Genomic DNA, 13,838 nt, shown 5'->3' on the forward strand with positions numbered 1-13,838 from the left:
ATATTGCAGGGTGACACACTTCTTGGTCAGGGTTAGCTCTGTGCACAAGCAAAGGGTTCACTAAAGAGATATTTCTGAAGGTGTAGATTATCCTCATGGTCTTTCTAAATACATTATGTATATATGCAGAAACGTGAAAATGTTAAAAATACTAATAGTTAAAATCTCTTAAATTCATCAAACTGATGGGAGAATTACTCATTATGCAGAACTGTCTGAAATTAAGACAAACTCCTCGTTCTCATGCCAGTGGGCACTATATCTCATCTCACATCTCATTTGTTCTTTGGGTTATTTATACTTTCTTTGATTATTTTAAGCTTGGAAAGCTTTTGTGGGATAGCTTATATGCAAGAGCATCAGAAGCTTCCATCTGATTTCCAAGCATGTGGATGTGTCACAGGCCAGGCCTATCCATTGCCCTTCACTTCACATACATTCTTCATGTGCTGAGCTGTGACCAGATCAAAGAGAGGGTGGTTTTGTTTCATTTTATTTTATCTCAAGGCAGCTCTGAGCTCAAGGCAGTCCTTGAACACATGTAGGTGTTTTGTGACACGGCAAGTCCTCTCAGAATGTATTGTATTTGCAGTGGTAAGCCTTTCTGGCTTCTTTTACATATGTATCACAACTAGTGACTCCTTTTTCACAATGTCAGATAATCCTGAATTGCTGGAGGTCAAATTTGATAAGAAAAATAGGCAAGAGAGGACTAAAAGTGTCTCCTTTTAGAAAGGTTTATTCCTGGACATAAAAGGAAAATGTCCTTCTTTCCCCTCATCTCCCAGATATACTTTTTATTATGCTAGACTCATTCTTTCCAAATCTTATCTCCAAGATGGATTGATGTCTACTAAAATAATCTTCTTTTCAGTACTTACGTTACTTTAGTGAGGTGGGATATAACTGCATTTAGCACTGTGTTTTACTAAGTAGGGAATTCAGAACCAAGAAACCCAAGTTTAGTCTCCCAGAGGCTATATTTCATTTAAATCTTGTGCTGATCAGTGACTACCTTTCTAGAATATGGGAATTTGCCTATGTCAAAAGAGTAGAGCAAGTATAAAGTACAATGCTGGTGGACTTCTCTGAACCCATAAAGCCATAGAGTTTATACCCATAGGAGAGCACAAAGACGACATGAATAGACACAGGCCAGACCAGCTTCTCCCCTGAAGCAACACTTCAGCTTTATTCACAAGGCCCAAACCAGAACAAGAGAATAGGCCAGGTTTATTTCCATACAATTTTGCATATACTTTTTTTTTTTCAGCCAGTAGAAAAACCCATTTCTGGTACAAGTAGCTAATTGTTAGGTGTTGTTGTCTGCTAACTACTTCATAAATACCTGTTATTTCACTTGACACCTTTCTACCAACTACTAATGCTCCTTGTTGGGCTCCAACAATGAAGATTAAAAGAAAAACCTCTGCCTTCAGTATCCTAACAACCCAAGTGAGCACAGAGCTGTTTGAAGGAGAGAAACTAAAATCTGAGAGACTCTATCTAGTAGCTACAATAGAAGGGATTCAGTCAGAAGGGAGTTAGCACCTGTAACAGGCCTGACCTGTCTACTGAACTGTTTGGCTGCCCACCACCATGAAACTGTAAAATACAGCTTTAAGTGGAGAAAAGTTACAGCTGAAGTTACATTGAACAGTCTTATTTGATATTCCCTCCAACAGGTAGAATTTCTAATATATTTCTTAGAAACATAAAACTTTTTAGAAGCACTTAGAGCTGAGACTTCCCAATTTCTCATCTGCATGCTTACTATCAGCAATAACTGCAGAACTTTGAAAAGCTGTTGTATGTGCAAGGAGTTCCTGGTCAAAGGGTCTCATCCAGTCATAATTGAATTTGATCTCAAAATAGCTATCGCTGAAAAGTGTTTTTTCAAAGATCAACAGTGACACAGGCTACACCTTTATCTGCAAGCCTGATGTTACATTTAAAAAAAAAAAAAAAAAAACAACCAAAGATGAATGAAGACTTGGTGCATATAGTTAAGAAACAGCTCTTAACTTTTACCTCTTAATTATCTTTAACTGCAGTGCAAGATAAAGCTAGCATTGCTTCTTAATTTACAGTATTAGCTGACTGAGGGCCTTGAACAAAACATTGAAGTACCTGTTCATCCCAAGAGAACAACTGGAGAAGAATCACTAGTTGCTAACAAGATCCTGACTCAGAAGTGTTGTGAAGAATTGTAGTTATGTACTTAAGGCACATGTACTTATGTACTTAAGTACATGTACGGTCTACATCAGGCAGTGGTAGACTCCATGTCCTGGATGCTCTCAAGGCTGTTGTTCTGATAAGGCTAACTGTGGCAAGAACTTTTTACTTGGGAAATTTTCTTATATAAAGAAAAGTATTTGAGAAACAGACAAAGTGTTTGAGAACAAGTCGATACACAGATAGAGGCAAAACAGGTGTATGAATGCCCTTCTGTGCTTCACTTTCGTTATTGCTCTGGAATGACCTGCAGGGTTGGGTCAGAGACCCCTAAGATTCCTCTTCAATAACTTTGCTATCTGCCCTTCATATTTTCTACTGTCCTTCTAAAATCACCAGTCAGACAGATGGCTCTGTAAAACTTTCACGTGGTAGCCTGTTATATCAGCTTTCATCTCAAGAAATCTCAGCCTTTGTTCACTAACTGACCAGACTGGTTTTTGAAGCTTGTTCAACTTCATCAGTCAAAGGGGATTCCACTGCAGCTGGAGATCATCCATGCCTGATGACTTTCTACACTCACCACTATTTTAGTGCATTGATTACGTTCACAGGCTTGATGCAAGTTAAGTTGTCCAGGGGCAACAAACTAGGTATTGTAGCAACTCATGTGAGCTATGTGACTTTAAGAAGTGGAAAAAAAATGTTTGTTAGATACTCCCTAATTTATCACACTTCTTAGTTACAAAATAAAATGGCTTCAGGAATTTGATTATGCAAAGTTAGAAATGTTCTGGTTTCAGTTCACTTGTATGCGGAAAACCAACTGATTGTGCCGGTAGCAGGACATGCAACTGTCTCCAATATAAATGCCTCTTTTAAAAAATAGAAATATGTATTGAAATGTTCTTTTAAACTTATTCACTGCACGTGGGACAGTACTGATAGTCTAATTCACCTAAATATGATCAAATAAAAAGCAAAATGTTCTCGGAACTTGTAGTTATAACTTTTGGGGTGGGTTTTATTTTTTTGTTGTTGGTTTATTTTTTCAGAGCCAAGGTGACAATATGAAATAAAACCATTCGTGTGAAAAATGAAACACTTTTTTTTTTCCAAGCATAGCCGTAATTTTACCATTGTGAAGATATATAGAATGTCAGAGACGAGTAATAAGCAACATTCAGATCTCAATTTACACTTAAATTTTTGGTTTGGGCCCTATTTCTAACAAACAATAAATACTGGAGGAAAAATAACTGATTCTTATATGCATTTTTAATTAAAGGCTGCCAGGTCCTTTTTGAAAAGGATATAAACACTTGCAAAGCACTATTTTTCACAAACTAGAACTAAAACATTTAAATCTCCTCTCTCTATTCTCTTTTCATTCCTTTTTACTTTTTATTTGTAAGCTCTGCCAGGCCCCAGCTGGGGCACAAAACAGAAAGTCAACTGCAGAACGTGGCTATCTGTGATATTTCAAACATGACCAGAAGCTAAATTTATTAGGGGGGGAAAGACACAAAAATACAGAAGATCTTCTAAGATCTTCACCCCCCAGATTTGCATATTTAATTAATTTAGTTCAGATAATAATGCAGACTTCTCTCATAGGCATAGTGCGTTATTGCAGGAAATCTCTAAATATTTTTCTGTGCACCTGTGTCTCACACCTATAAGTAATTATATAAATATATATAAATTAATAGTATGAGCTTTGAGCAAAAGTTAAGATACGCTTGTGATTTGCTTGTCAGTTATTCTCATGATTTTTTTGATTAGTTGAGAATCTAAAAAAAAATAGGTTGAATGGCTTTTTAAGTAAAGTTGTGCAAAGACTGAAGCTCTAGCAATACCCTCTGTGTGTCAGATATGACCCATGACCTTCACATTTAATTCCAATTTCCTTTGAAAAATTTATTTTAATGTTTGAGAGAGTTCCAATTGCCAGTGATGAAGATGGAAGATAGCAAAGCTCTACATGTTACCAAAGCTTCTGCATATTAAGGTTTCCATTTCAAAGAAAGCTTTAAAAAAGGGCAAGAAAGCTTTGATGTCTTTATTTGTCTTTGTAAGCAAAGCTTCCAAGATTCTGTTGGTAGCCTGATCTTGCATCAAAGATGAGGTAGGCAAGACTAAAACATAGAATAGCATAGACAATTTATAATGAAGAGTGCAAAATAGAATTTATAAAAGTCCTTTATGAAAAAAAATCATTGCTTCTTTGTTGCTTGAGTTCTTCGGCTCAGGTCTAATACAAGATAACCTTAATTTAGGTGAACAGGAAGAACATAAACTGTGTGAAGAAACTAGAAATATGTATGTATTCTATAAGAGTTTCTAGGAAGATTAAGCTTCTAACATGTTTCACTATAAAATCAGTCTTTTCAATAGATTGTATTGGTTTTCCTGGAATTGCCTTGATTTTAGTGATTTATTTATTTATTTTCTAAATGAGAAGGGGAGGTGGAATTATAAACTTGTACCTGCTGACTGAAAAAAAGAATGAGATATTAATTTAAATTGCCTTGATTACAAATAAATTTTTAATGAGATCAGTGCAGTTGATGAGTTAAAAAACAATCTTTGATTCTAGATATCAGTCCATGTAACTCCTGGAGTCCTGAGATTTTTACGGCTCAGAGTCATAGATACTGTCATGTTTTTTCAGATGGCCTAAGCCCAGCAATGTATCATTTTCCCCTCTCCTGTTATAACTTCAAACACTACGTGAATGAGGTACACTGCCCACTTAAGAAATGACTCATGTAAATCAGAAATTAGAGAGTATTATCATTATAGCTGTGGAATGTTGTAAAGTCAGTTCTGAACAATATGCTAAAATTGAAATATTCTAACCTGTTAGCTGATGATGTTCTTTCTTGATGCACTTGCTCTTAGATTCATGATTTAAACTGCACTGAACTGTATTAAGGAGAAGGATAACAAATCATGACAAAGAGCCCTGTTAAAAAGGGACGGAAACTTTGTATAGAAATTGATAAGTACTTCAGTTGCTAAAATAAACATACATGAAACACTTTTTGATGTGTAAAATACTACTGGAAAGAAAAGAACTGTATATATTTCCTGTATTTTTCTTAATTTATGTAAATGGGTGTTCAACCACATGGTATTTTAAGGCTGATTTTGTTTAATATATTACAGGAAGCTTCAAAAGATGGTTCACGACATCAAGAAAAATGAAAGCGGGATAATAAACAAGTTCAAAAAGTAAGTTTGAAATACCACTCCTAGTTCTCTCTATTTGGGGAATTTCAGATTAAAGTGCTATAACTTTATACTAGCAGTGATGGGACCATATTATTCTAGAAGGGTGTAATTCAGTGTATGTAAAGAAGTCCAGTCCAAACTGTGACATGCAGAATTATCATTATTATGAGTTCCATGAAGTGGCTGCAGAACTGGCCTCCAAAGGGAGGCTGTTTCATAGCACTGAAAATCAGTATTTGGGTGAAATGAGTTTTTGTTGTGTATTTTTGGGATTGATCGTAACTTGTTGTTTGGGTGTGTGCCTTTCTCCTCAAGCCACTATTTAGGCTACCTGCTGCAATTAAGTTTTAATTTGAGCTCCACCTTGAACTAAATGGTCAGACATAACACTTAGAATTGCCATTAAAATGTTAAGTCCTCCCGTGTTTCAGTCACATAATACAAAACCCACCATTACCTAACATCCTTATTCCAGTAAGAAGCGCTAACCAGCATAAATATTGATGTCACGTGCATAGGATCATTATCAAATATTCATGTGTTTTTATACATAGAAATTCCAGTAATTCTGCATTCTTTTCAGATGAATACCCTCTTCAGTTTCCAGTCAAACATCTATTCAGACCAATTAGCTATTTAGCTCACTTTTTCTTCTTCTTAATGCAATAGCTCATTTGCATTGAACTTTCATTTGAATGCGATTTTCTCATTCAGATGTCTTTCTTCACATGGGTCACTGGCTACTAAAGTACTGAATACTTCTAAAAGTTAATTAGTACAGAGTATCTACAGTGTTTCCACGAAGACTATTAAATTCTAGAAATAAAGCTCTCGTCCATAAAAGGCAATTCTAAATGCTTCTAAAAACAGTTCTTGGAGTGACCATGTTGGCTCATTTCAAGGAAAAGAAAAATCAGAATTATAACAAGAGCTACTTCTAGGTATCTGCAAAGCAGTCAGTTACCCTTAGGCCACCTTTGTGGCCTCTTTATCACAGCTCTGCTTCTTCTCCACAAGTCCTGAGCAGGCTGGGATTGTATCACCTGGTATATCAGAAATTCTTGAGACTGGTCGCCCATCATTCACCCCACCACCCCTCCCATCTTCTTTCATTCTAGCACTGCTGCAATGTGCAGTGAGTCACAGTCACATGGTTTGTATACTTATTTCCACATGAGCACAAAAGCACATTTCCCTTAAAATGACCGTCTCTCAACTACTTAGATCTTCAATTTAATCTAAGCATACTTTTCTTATCAACACGGTGTGTATGTAAAAAGGTCACTGTGTTTAGAGACCCGTCTGCCAAAACCTCATTGTTTCACCCAGGACCTGCTCACAGGAATGGCTTACAGGCTGCCAAGGTTTTTGGTGGTCTTGTTTTCGGTTCGTTGGTTTGGTTTGGGGGTGGGATGGGGTTGTGGTTGCTTTATAATAAGGGATGGCATTCTAATTCAAAGTAGTAATTTAAGTGTAGTTAGTAACGTTGCAGCAGGTCCAGTGCAAATGCCCCAGAGGAAAGCAGATGGCAGAAACAACAACAACAAAAAAAAAAAAAACCTTAAGTTTGTAATCTAAGGCCAAAAAAAATTGTGTTCCATAGTTGCCTGGACATGAATTTTGCTGTTCATCAGTATTTCTCTGACTGTGTGTCCTTCCCAGAGAGTAAGAGGGGAAGGATAGATAGGGAAAAATAACAAGAACTAAATGTAGCTGAAGCTGGGAAGGTCAGAGGTGCCATCGTTAAATGTCAGATATAAGATAGCTGCTATAATGCTGCAATACTTTGATTCTCTCAAGATTAAAAAAAAAAAAATCCACAAAAAGAGGAGGCTTATAAAAATCTCTTAATGTATGACTAGCACAAATCTCAAATTACCCCTCCTCCAGCTATGAGAATACAAATGTATTCTCATTGAAAGTGAGATGTAAAAAAATACATATAATAATCTTTTTGAGACCTCTGTGGTGCATCTGAGTCATTAATCTCATCTGCAGTTGTGAAAAACTTTTTTTAAGCAGTAATTCTCACATTTGCACATGATTTAAGAACTCAAATCTTTAACCCAGCACATAATGAGACTTGCAATAAAACCATGAGTTAACAATACTGATCAGGATAAATACAATACATACCAAGCTTTGCAGAATTAGAACTGGCTGTTTTCCTCTGAATGTGTCCTTTGGGGGCTTTTGATTTGGTTTTAGTATATGTATTTTTCTTAAAGTTATCCAGTTGATCACTTCCTCCATTTCAGTTATATGATAATTTTATTAAATGTCAAAGACGTAAAAACAACTAGAGCAGGAAAAAATATACTAAAAATGTCTTTATGTAGCACAGATTTGGAATTTGTCTATACACTATACAAAAACATAAATCATTTTGGCTCAAATTCAAACCTCTTATAATTGGAAAAAAATGTAAAGCAACCAAGTAATGTATTTGCTTATCCCAAGCCCAAAGCTGTCATACACTACACGGATACTGTAAGCCTCTGTGATTGAAATTGGAAGAACATTCAATGACTCTTGGAAGACATTTGACTTATCGCTGTTTAAGACACTTCTAAAATCTGGATTGGCTCTTGATTATGGAGAAAAGTTCCTGCATCAAATGTTTCATTCTCCAAACTAGTTCATCTTCAGGGTGCAGGTGAGGAGGGCTATGTCTCTCATCGCTGTGTCTTAAAGTTTTCTGGAAAGTTGTCTGAGAAGTGGTGGTAACAGAAAACTACAGATAGTTTCTTTGTTGCTTAAAAGTTCCTGTTTATTCCCCAGTCTGACTCAAAATTTTATGACAGTAGAAGTAAAAATATTGCCCACGGGCTACCATTCACCTGCTTGCCTTTAATAATATGCAAAGCTGTTCCCAATACTGCGGTCCCAGTTGCTGTGCAGATCATGATGTCAGATTATTGTATTCAGATGTAGAAGAATCAATAGGGATAGCCAAAGTTGAATGAACAGTGAGAGAGTGGGAGGTGGTTTTGTTTGTTTGTTTGTTTTTGTATTTGTATCTTTAGTAATATAAACCAGGGAAGTAAGAAAGTAATGATAGATTTCACTGTGCAGGATGGATGGCTGCCTATTTGCAACCCGCTGTAAAGACATAGCGCTCATCTGGAAATCATAAGCTCCAAGCATCAAGGCTTGTTCGGAGGAATCCTAGTTCTGTTGAAGTCAATGCTAAAACTCATTTCGTACGCAGCAAATTCAGGATTTCACCATAAAGTTTTTGTATATGATGATCTACTGTATTGAATGAGAAACTAGAAGTTCAGGTCACTCACCCTCTTGCAATATCACATCCTACCAAAACTTCCTTTGGAAAGCCATCAGAAATGGCTAAAATCATGCACCTGTAGTTATTTAACTAACTGCACACAATCCAGGTATGTCCATTTCTTGAAATCACATTTGTTAGATGACCTGAAGAATGATAAGAAGATGCACCTGCTTTACCCAACTTCTTAGTTGGATTACTTCAGAGTTTTCTGGTCCATTTTTCTATACCACTTATAACTTGACAAGACACCTCCTTCCACCCATAGCTGTGACAGCTTAGGAGGGATCCATCGCTTTCAAAATAGCAGTGACCTATTCCTACTCCAATCCACTGCCTGACTTGTTTGTGTCATGTTGCTAGCTTGGGCATTTTAAACAGTAGAGCATTACTGCTCCAGTTCATTTTGATGGAATGGATTACGAAGTACTCAGACAATCCTCTGTGGCAGGCATGCTGGGGACAATAACTTCAGGCAGAAGTTATTTTGTCACTAAATGTCTCTTCAACCTGCATTTCTGCAACTAGAAGATATCTGTGATCAAACCCTTGGCAGAGGGAAAAATAGTATTTTATGGACTAAACACTGAGAGAAAAGTACAAAATTGAGCTGTAGCATGGTTAGAAAAAGAAAACGGAAAAGTGGAATACATCATTATAACTATTCTGAATTAACACCAGTTTTAACGTGGCTAAATAGGATGTTTTAAGTGTCAGTATGTTTATTAATACAATATTCATCGAAGTAAAGATAAATATGCCACAGCTATATGCCATTTCACTGCCACAGCACTTTAGAAAGAAAATGTGCGAAAGGATAGTAAGAACACTTTAAAAAGGAAAAAAAGTTTCAGATTAATTTTACTTTGTACAATCACCAGATACTTTAAAGCTAACAAAGTATTCCACTAGGTCACAAGGGAAAGGGAAAGTGTATCTGTCAGCTGGATTGCACCTGTTTGGAATTCTGCAAAAGCTTTCGGCAAAGTTCAAATAATTATCATTTAATTACAAGTGGGATGATCTAGTGCACTAACTAACTCAAACTATAAATGCTTATCTCAGCGAAGATGTCAATATAATTTTTACAAATTCTATTTGAAAAAAAATCTTTTTTAAGAAAGGAATGGGCTCTGTTCAGAGGCTAACAACAGGAGCAGTTAAGGACTCTTGAAAATGAAGAGATTTAAGAAGTGGCTAAAAAGCTGGGGGACTGAGTGGAAACGCTAGTGAAGAAATCCTTTTGGGTAGACCTGTGCGGTATCAAGAGTTGGACTTGATGATCCTTAAGGGTCCCTTCCAACTCAGGATATTCTATGATTCTATGATTCTATGAAATGCACCTGTAGGATGATGGATTCCTTTAAGTAAAATGCTACTACTACATATACTTGGTTACTTTTCTGGCTGTAGCCTGTAAAAACAAGTGCTGTTAGAGCAGAAAACCCAGACCTTTGCTGCAGTTTATTTTACAATTCTCTGCATAGTTGTGGGGAAAAAAAAAAAAAAAGTGATATTAGCTTGAAGTATGTGATTAATACTTAGTGTTCTTATAGGATTTCTTACATGAGTAAAGTTAAATATATGCCTAGAGACTTTGCTGGATTAACCTCAGCAAGCTGCAAAGGTGAAATCTCAGAATATATTGTTTTTTTAAATGAAATAATTTACTCTTCTAAAAATTACTGTGAACTTTTGTACAGTGCAACCTGTTCTTGTACGAGCAGCATCAGACCTAACTACATAAAATGCCTCAAATGCTACCTGGTTATTTGTTGAAGCTCTTGACATATATAGTAAGATGTGTTACATTGCTTTTTAAAATCTGTTAACATACTCTCAAAAATGTACTTGGATTTTATTGAGACCTTTAGAACTGAAATGTCTGAGATATTTCACACTCTCCAGAAAATTACTTATTTTCTATTAAATTTTAGAGAAATACTGCTCCCGTTCAAGTCAATGGAAACTTGAATTATTTATTTGTGTTCTATCAGAGCTAGTACAGAGATGCTCCACCATCTGCAGTGCAGAGCTGAGTACCACTAAAATATTTTACTTCAAAATTGTGTTTACTATGATTTTACATAACTCTCTTAAAAGTTGTGTTAGGAAATCATCCTGTTTTCCATTTAAATATCTATGCTCAGTTGGATGGCATTTGATTGTTTCAGTCCTTTGTCATTTGGTTCAGTGGAACAGGACCAAGTCACACTGCAAGCATCTGTGCAGAATTATATCAGTATCTGAAATAGCTAGGTATAAACTCTTTGGCATAGAAATTATGTCTTTTTAGCTTGCATTGTGGTTGCACAGTGGGTAAAATTCTGGCTCTTGCAAAACGAAGCTCCAATTTACTTCAGAAGAATCTGGATTTTAGTTCTGGCATTCAGTAAATCATTCTGGTACAGTACAAATTATTTTTAAGTGGATTTGAATTTGAGAATAAATAATGTATTTGAGGAGATTCTAACAAATATAGATGTGGCCATGAACGGTTTCAACTCTGACAGAAACATGATTTCTTTTCTTCTATTGATATTCAGGTTCCAAAATGAACAAGTGGCCTTAATTTGCAAAACTGGGAAAGATACTTGGGATCGGTATGCTATTTCAGAGCTGCACAATGGCATGATAGCCTGCTTAGACACAGAGCTCTGTTCTGTGCTTTGTATGCTTTCATTGTAACATATTTACATTTTCTGTCAGGGCCACTGCCAGGATTTACAGGACCTGGGACAAAGTGTTGAAGTTCTCTGCTTAGCAGTTTGGAAACGTATAATGTGGCTCAGGCCACATCCTTTACACCGTGACCCAGAGAGCCTCTTACTATTCCCTTAGTTCCATTATTTTCCAAGTGTCCATTGTCTCTGAACAACTCAGGATAGACACATCACAAAGTACATTAATAGATTTTAGTCCACCCTCCTCTAAGAACTCAGATTTGCCCTGGCAGTGGCCCTGGGTTTTTCTTTCTAACACGCCTGTGCTAACCTGGACAGAACACAACAGCGGGGCTGTTGAGAATGCTTTTTAATTTACTGTTTGTACACCAAGTTTATTCATGCTATGAGAAGCCAAAGACTAGACAGAGGAAGCTATCTTTCATTAGCATTGATGGTAATGAACAAAGCTGGATAACACTTTGAAATAATGTGCTGGGATTTTTTATTTTATTTTTCGAGCTTTAGCAATGCCTGCACCATTTGCTCATTGATTCGTGCATGTGCATTTTTTGTGACTATCTGAGCAACTGAATTCCATGAATTAACAGTAGCCAAAACATTTCTTGAAACAGATGGGAAAAGTTTGCAGGTTGATGTGGTACTGCCAGTGTGCCACCATCCCGAGTCACATTGTTACTTGAACAATGACAGTTAAGCAGCATGCTCAAGACCGAAATATTGAGTGTAAAATTCTTTCAGTAAAGCAAAATCTGTAGATATCACTATTGCTCAGAGGTCACAAGAAAACGTTTTATATTCTTAGTGAACAATTTTTTTATTTTTTATTTTTGTAAATAATTTGCTTATTTTTGCAAATTAATAACATCAAGAAATTCCTTGTTAGGACCTGAATGAAGAATGAATGAAGCCATCAGTTCAGTGGGCAAAGATTCAGGTCTCTGGTGAGGTCTCATCAGTGCTACAAGGAAGCTGTTAGTCAGTGTTCAAAAGACACTTTGAAGAGTCCTTTCAATGTATATTGTATTAATGTTTTTTGTTGCCACAAAAATCAGAGTTTAATTTGCTTCAGATGCATCGATCTAGCTTGTAATGTCACACATGCATCATTTGTTTCAACTGTGAACAAGATTTTTCTTTTTTACAGGGTAATGTTAGAACATTGAGGAAACAATTGATATACCAGCTGACCACATAATTCAGGTTCTTCACTGGGCACCTGCAATTTAACAAACAGGAATATACATATGTATTTATATGTATAGCCACAAAGATCCTCTCAGGTTTTCTACAAATTATCTTTTGATTCATTTGGTGTTGCAAATACCATTATAATAGCATTTACCAAAAAAGGGGCACAATGCCATAATAGCAAGTGGAAACAGAATCTGGCCCTGAGAGACCTGGTATATATTTCAACACTGCTCAGAAAATAAATTGCATAGGAAATGATATTTATAAAATATTAGCGGACAGTAATGCACCAGTTTCATATGCCATAGTCTTAGCAAACTATCTGTGAGCTTAAACAGATTTTCATCTTGAGATAGATGTGCATTTATCTCTGACGCCTATGTTATCTGTTTCTGCTTGGAAATAAAGGGGAGGGGTGGGCAAGGAAACTGTTCTTTGAAAAAAATGTTCTTTGCCAAAAAAATAATCTCAGATTTGAAACTAATTTCTTATCTGTTTCTAGCTTTTCAAAGCATTCTCTTGTAGCTATTTGCTAAGCATCTGTGATGATAATCTGTATTTCTTCAGCTGCAGGTATCTTTTATCAGCTTTTTTATGTGCCTGGCTAATGTTTCCTTCTAGCAAGTATTATTTCTTAGATCATAAATTTAATTATTATCATTTACAGGCTAAAAAAAAAACCTCCACCAAGTCTACCACGAAGGGATTATGCTTCAGGTAAGGCTGGATTAATGGAAAACTTAAACTGCATGTCTGTATAGTTGATACCTATATGCCTAATAGCATTTCAGCTATATATTTCCTCTTAATTTGTCTCTAACAAGAGAACAGGACCTGAACAAATGGATCACCTCAAAAGTCAGAATTTCTTGATACTTTTAACATTATAATATTGGCATCATGAATTATCTTAAAGGATAGGTAGAACTATATTTGTTTATACAGCAATCAGTTTGTGCCCATTTTTGCACGTTAACAGTTATATTTTCATGGAAAAAATGATATGAAAACAAGCAAAAAGGACGATGTTTGGATGCTATCAGATAAATGTTCCATGTTTAATGTAACCAATCAAATTAACAATCTGTCTTGGAATTTTAACTAAGAAACAAGAAACTGCAAGGCCCAGAGGTCAGAAATGTTATGAAGAAATTGTTCTGAATTGTTACGAAGAATTGTTATGAAGAAATGAATCCTATTTAAAAATGAGATGTGCTACCAGGGCGCACACTCTGCTGTTCAGACTATGTGCAGTTGAC

At 36.0% G+C, this 13,838-nt stretch overlaps 1 protein-coding gene across 9 annotated transcripts in view; it reads left to right on the forward strand.

Annotated features, from left to right (window-relative positions):
* The window catches only part of BLNK (B cell linker), a 100,541-nt gene that overhangs the window by 65,795 nt on the left and 20,908 nt on the right, over nt 1-13,838 (forward strand). For 6 of the 9 annotated variants that reach the window (XM_048060700.2, XM_048060697.2, XM_048060701.2 and 3 more), the window contains 3 exons: nt 5,350-5,415; nt 11,248-11,304; nt 13,247-13,296. In XM_048060700.2, coding sequence (XP_047916657.2) covers nt 5,350-5,415; nt 11,248-11,304; nt 13,247-13,296 — 173 coding nt within the window. The remainder of the gene's footprint in view (nt 1-5,349; nt 5,416-11,247; nt 11,305-13,246; nt 13,297-13,838) is intronic. The other 3 variants (XM_048060699.2, XM_013185896.3, XM_048060704.2) reach the window with 1 other exon arrangement.

The sequence above is a fragment of the Anser cygnoides genome, chromosome 7 (assembly GCF_040182565.1).
Source record: "Anser cygnoides isolate HZ-2024a breed goose chromosome 7, Taihu_goose_T2T_genome, whole genome shotgun sequence".
Taxonomy (NCBI): Eukaryota; Metazoa; Chordata; class Aves; order Anseriformes; family Anatidae; genus Anser; species Anser cygnoides.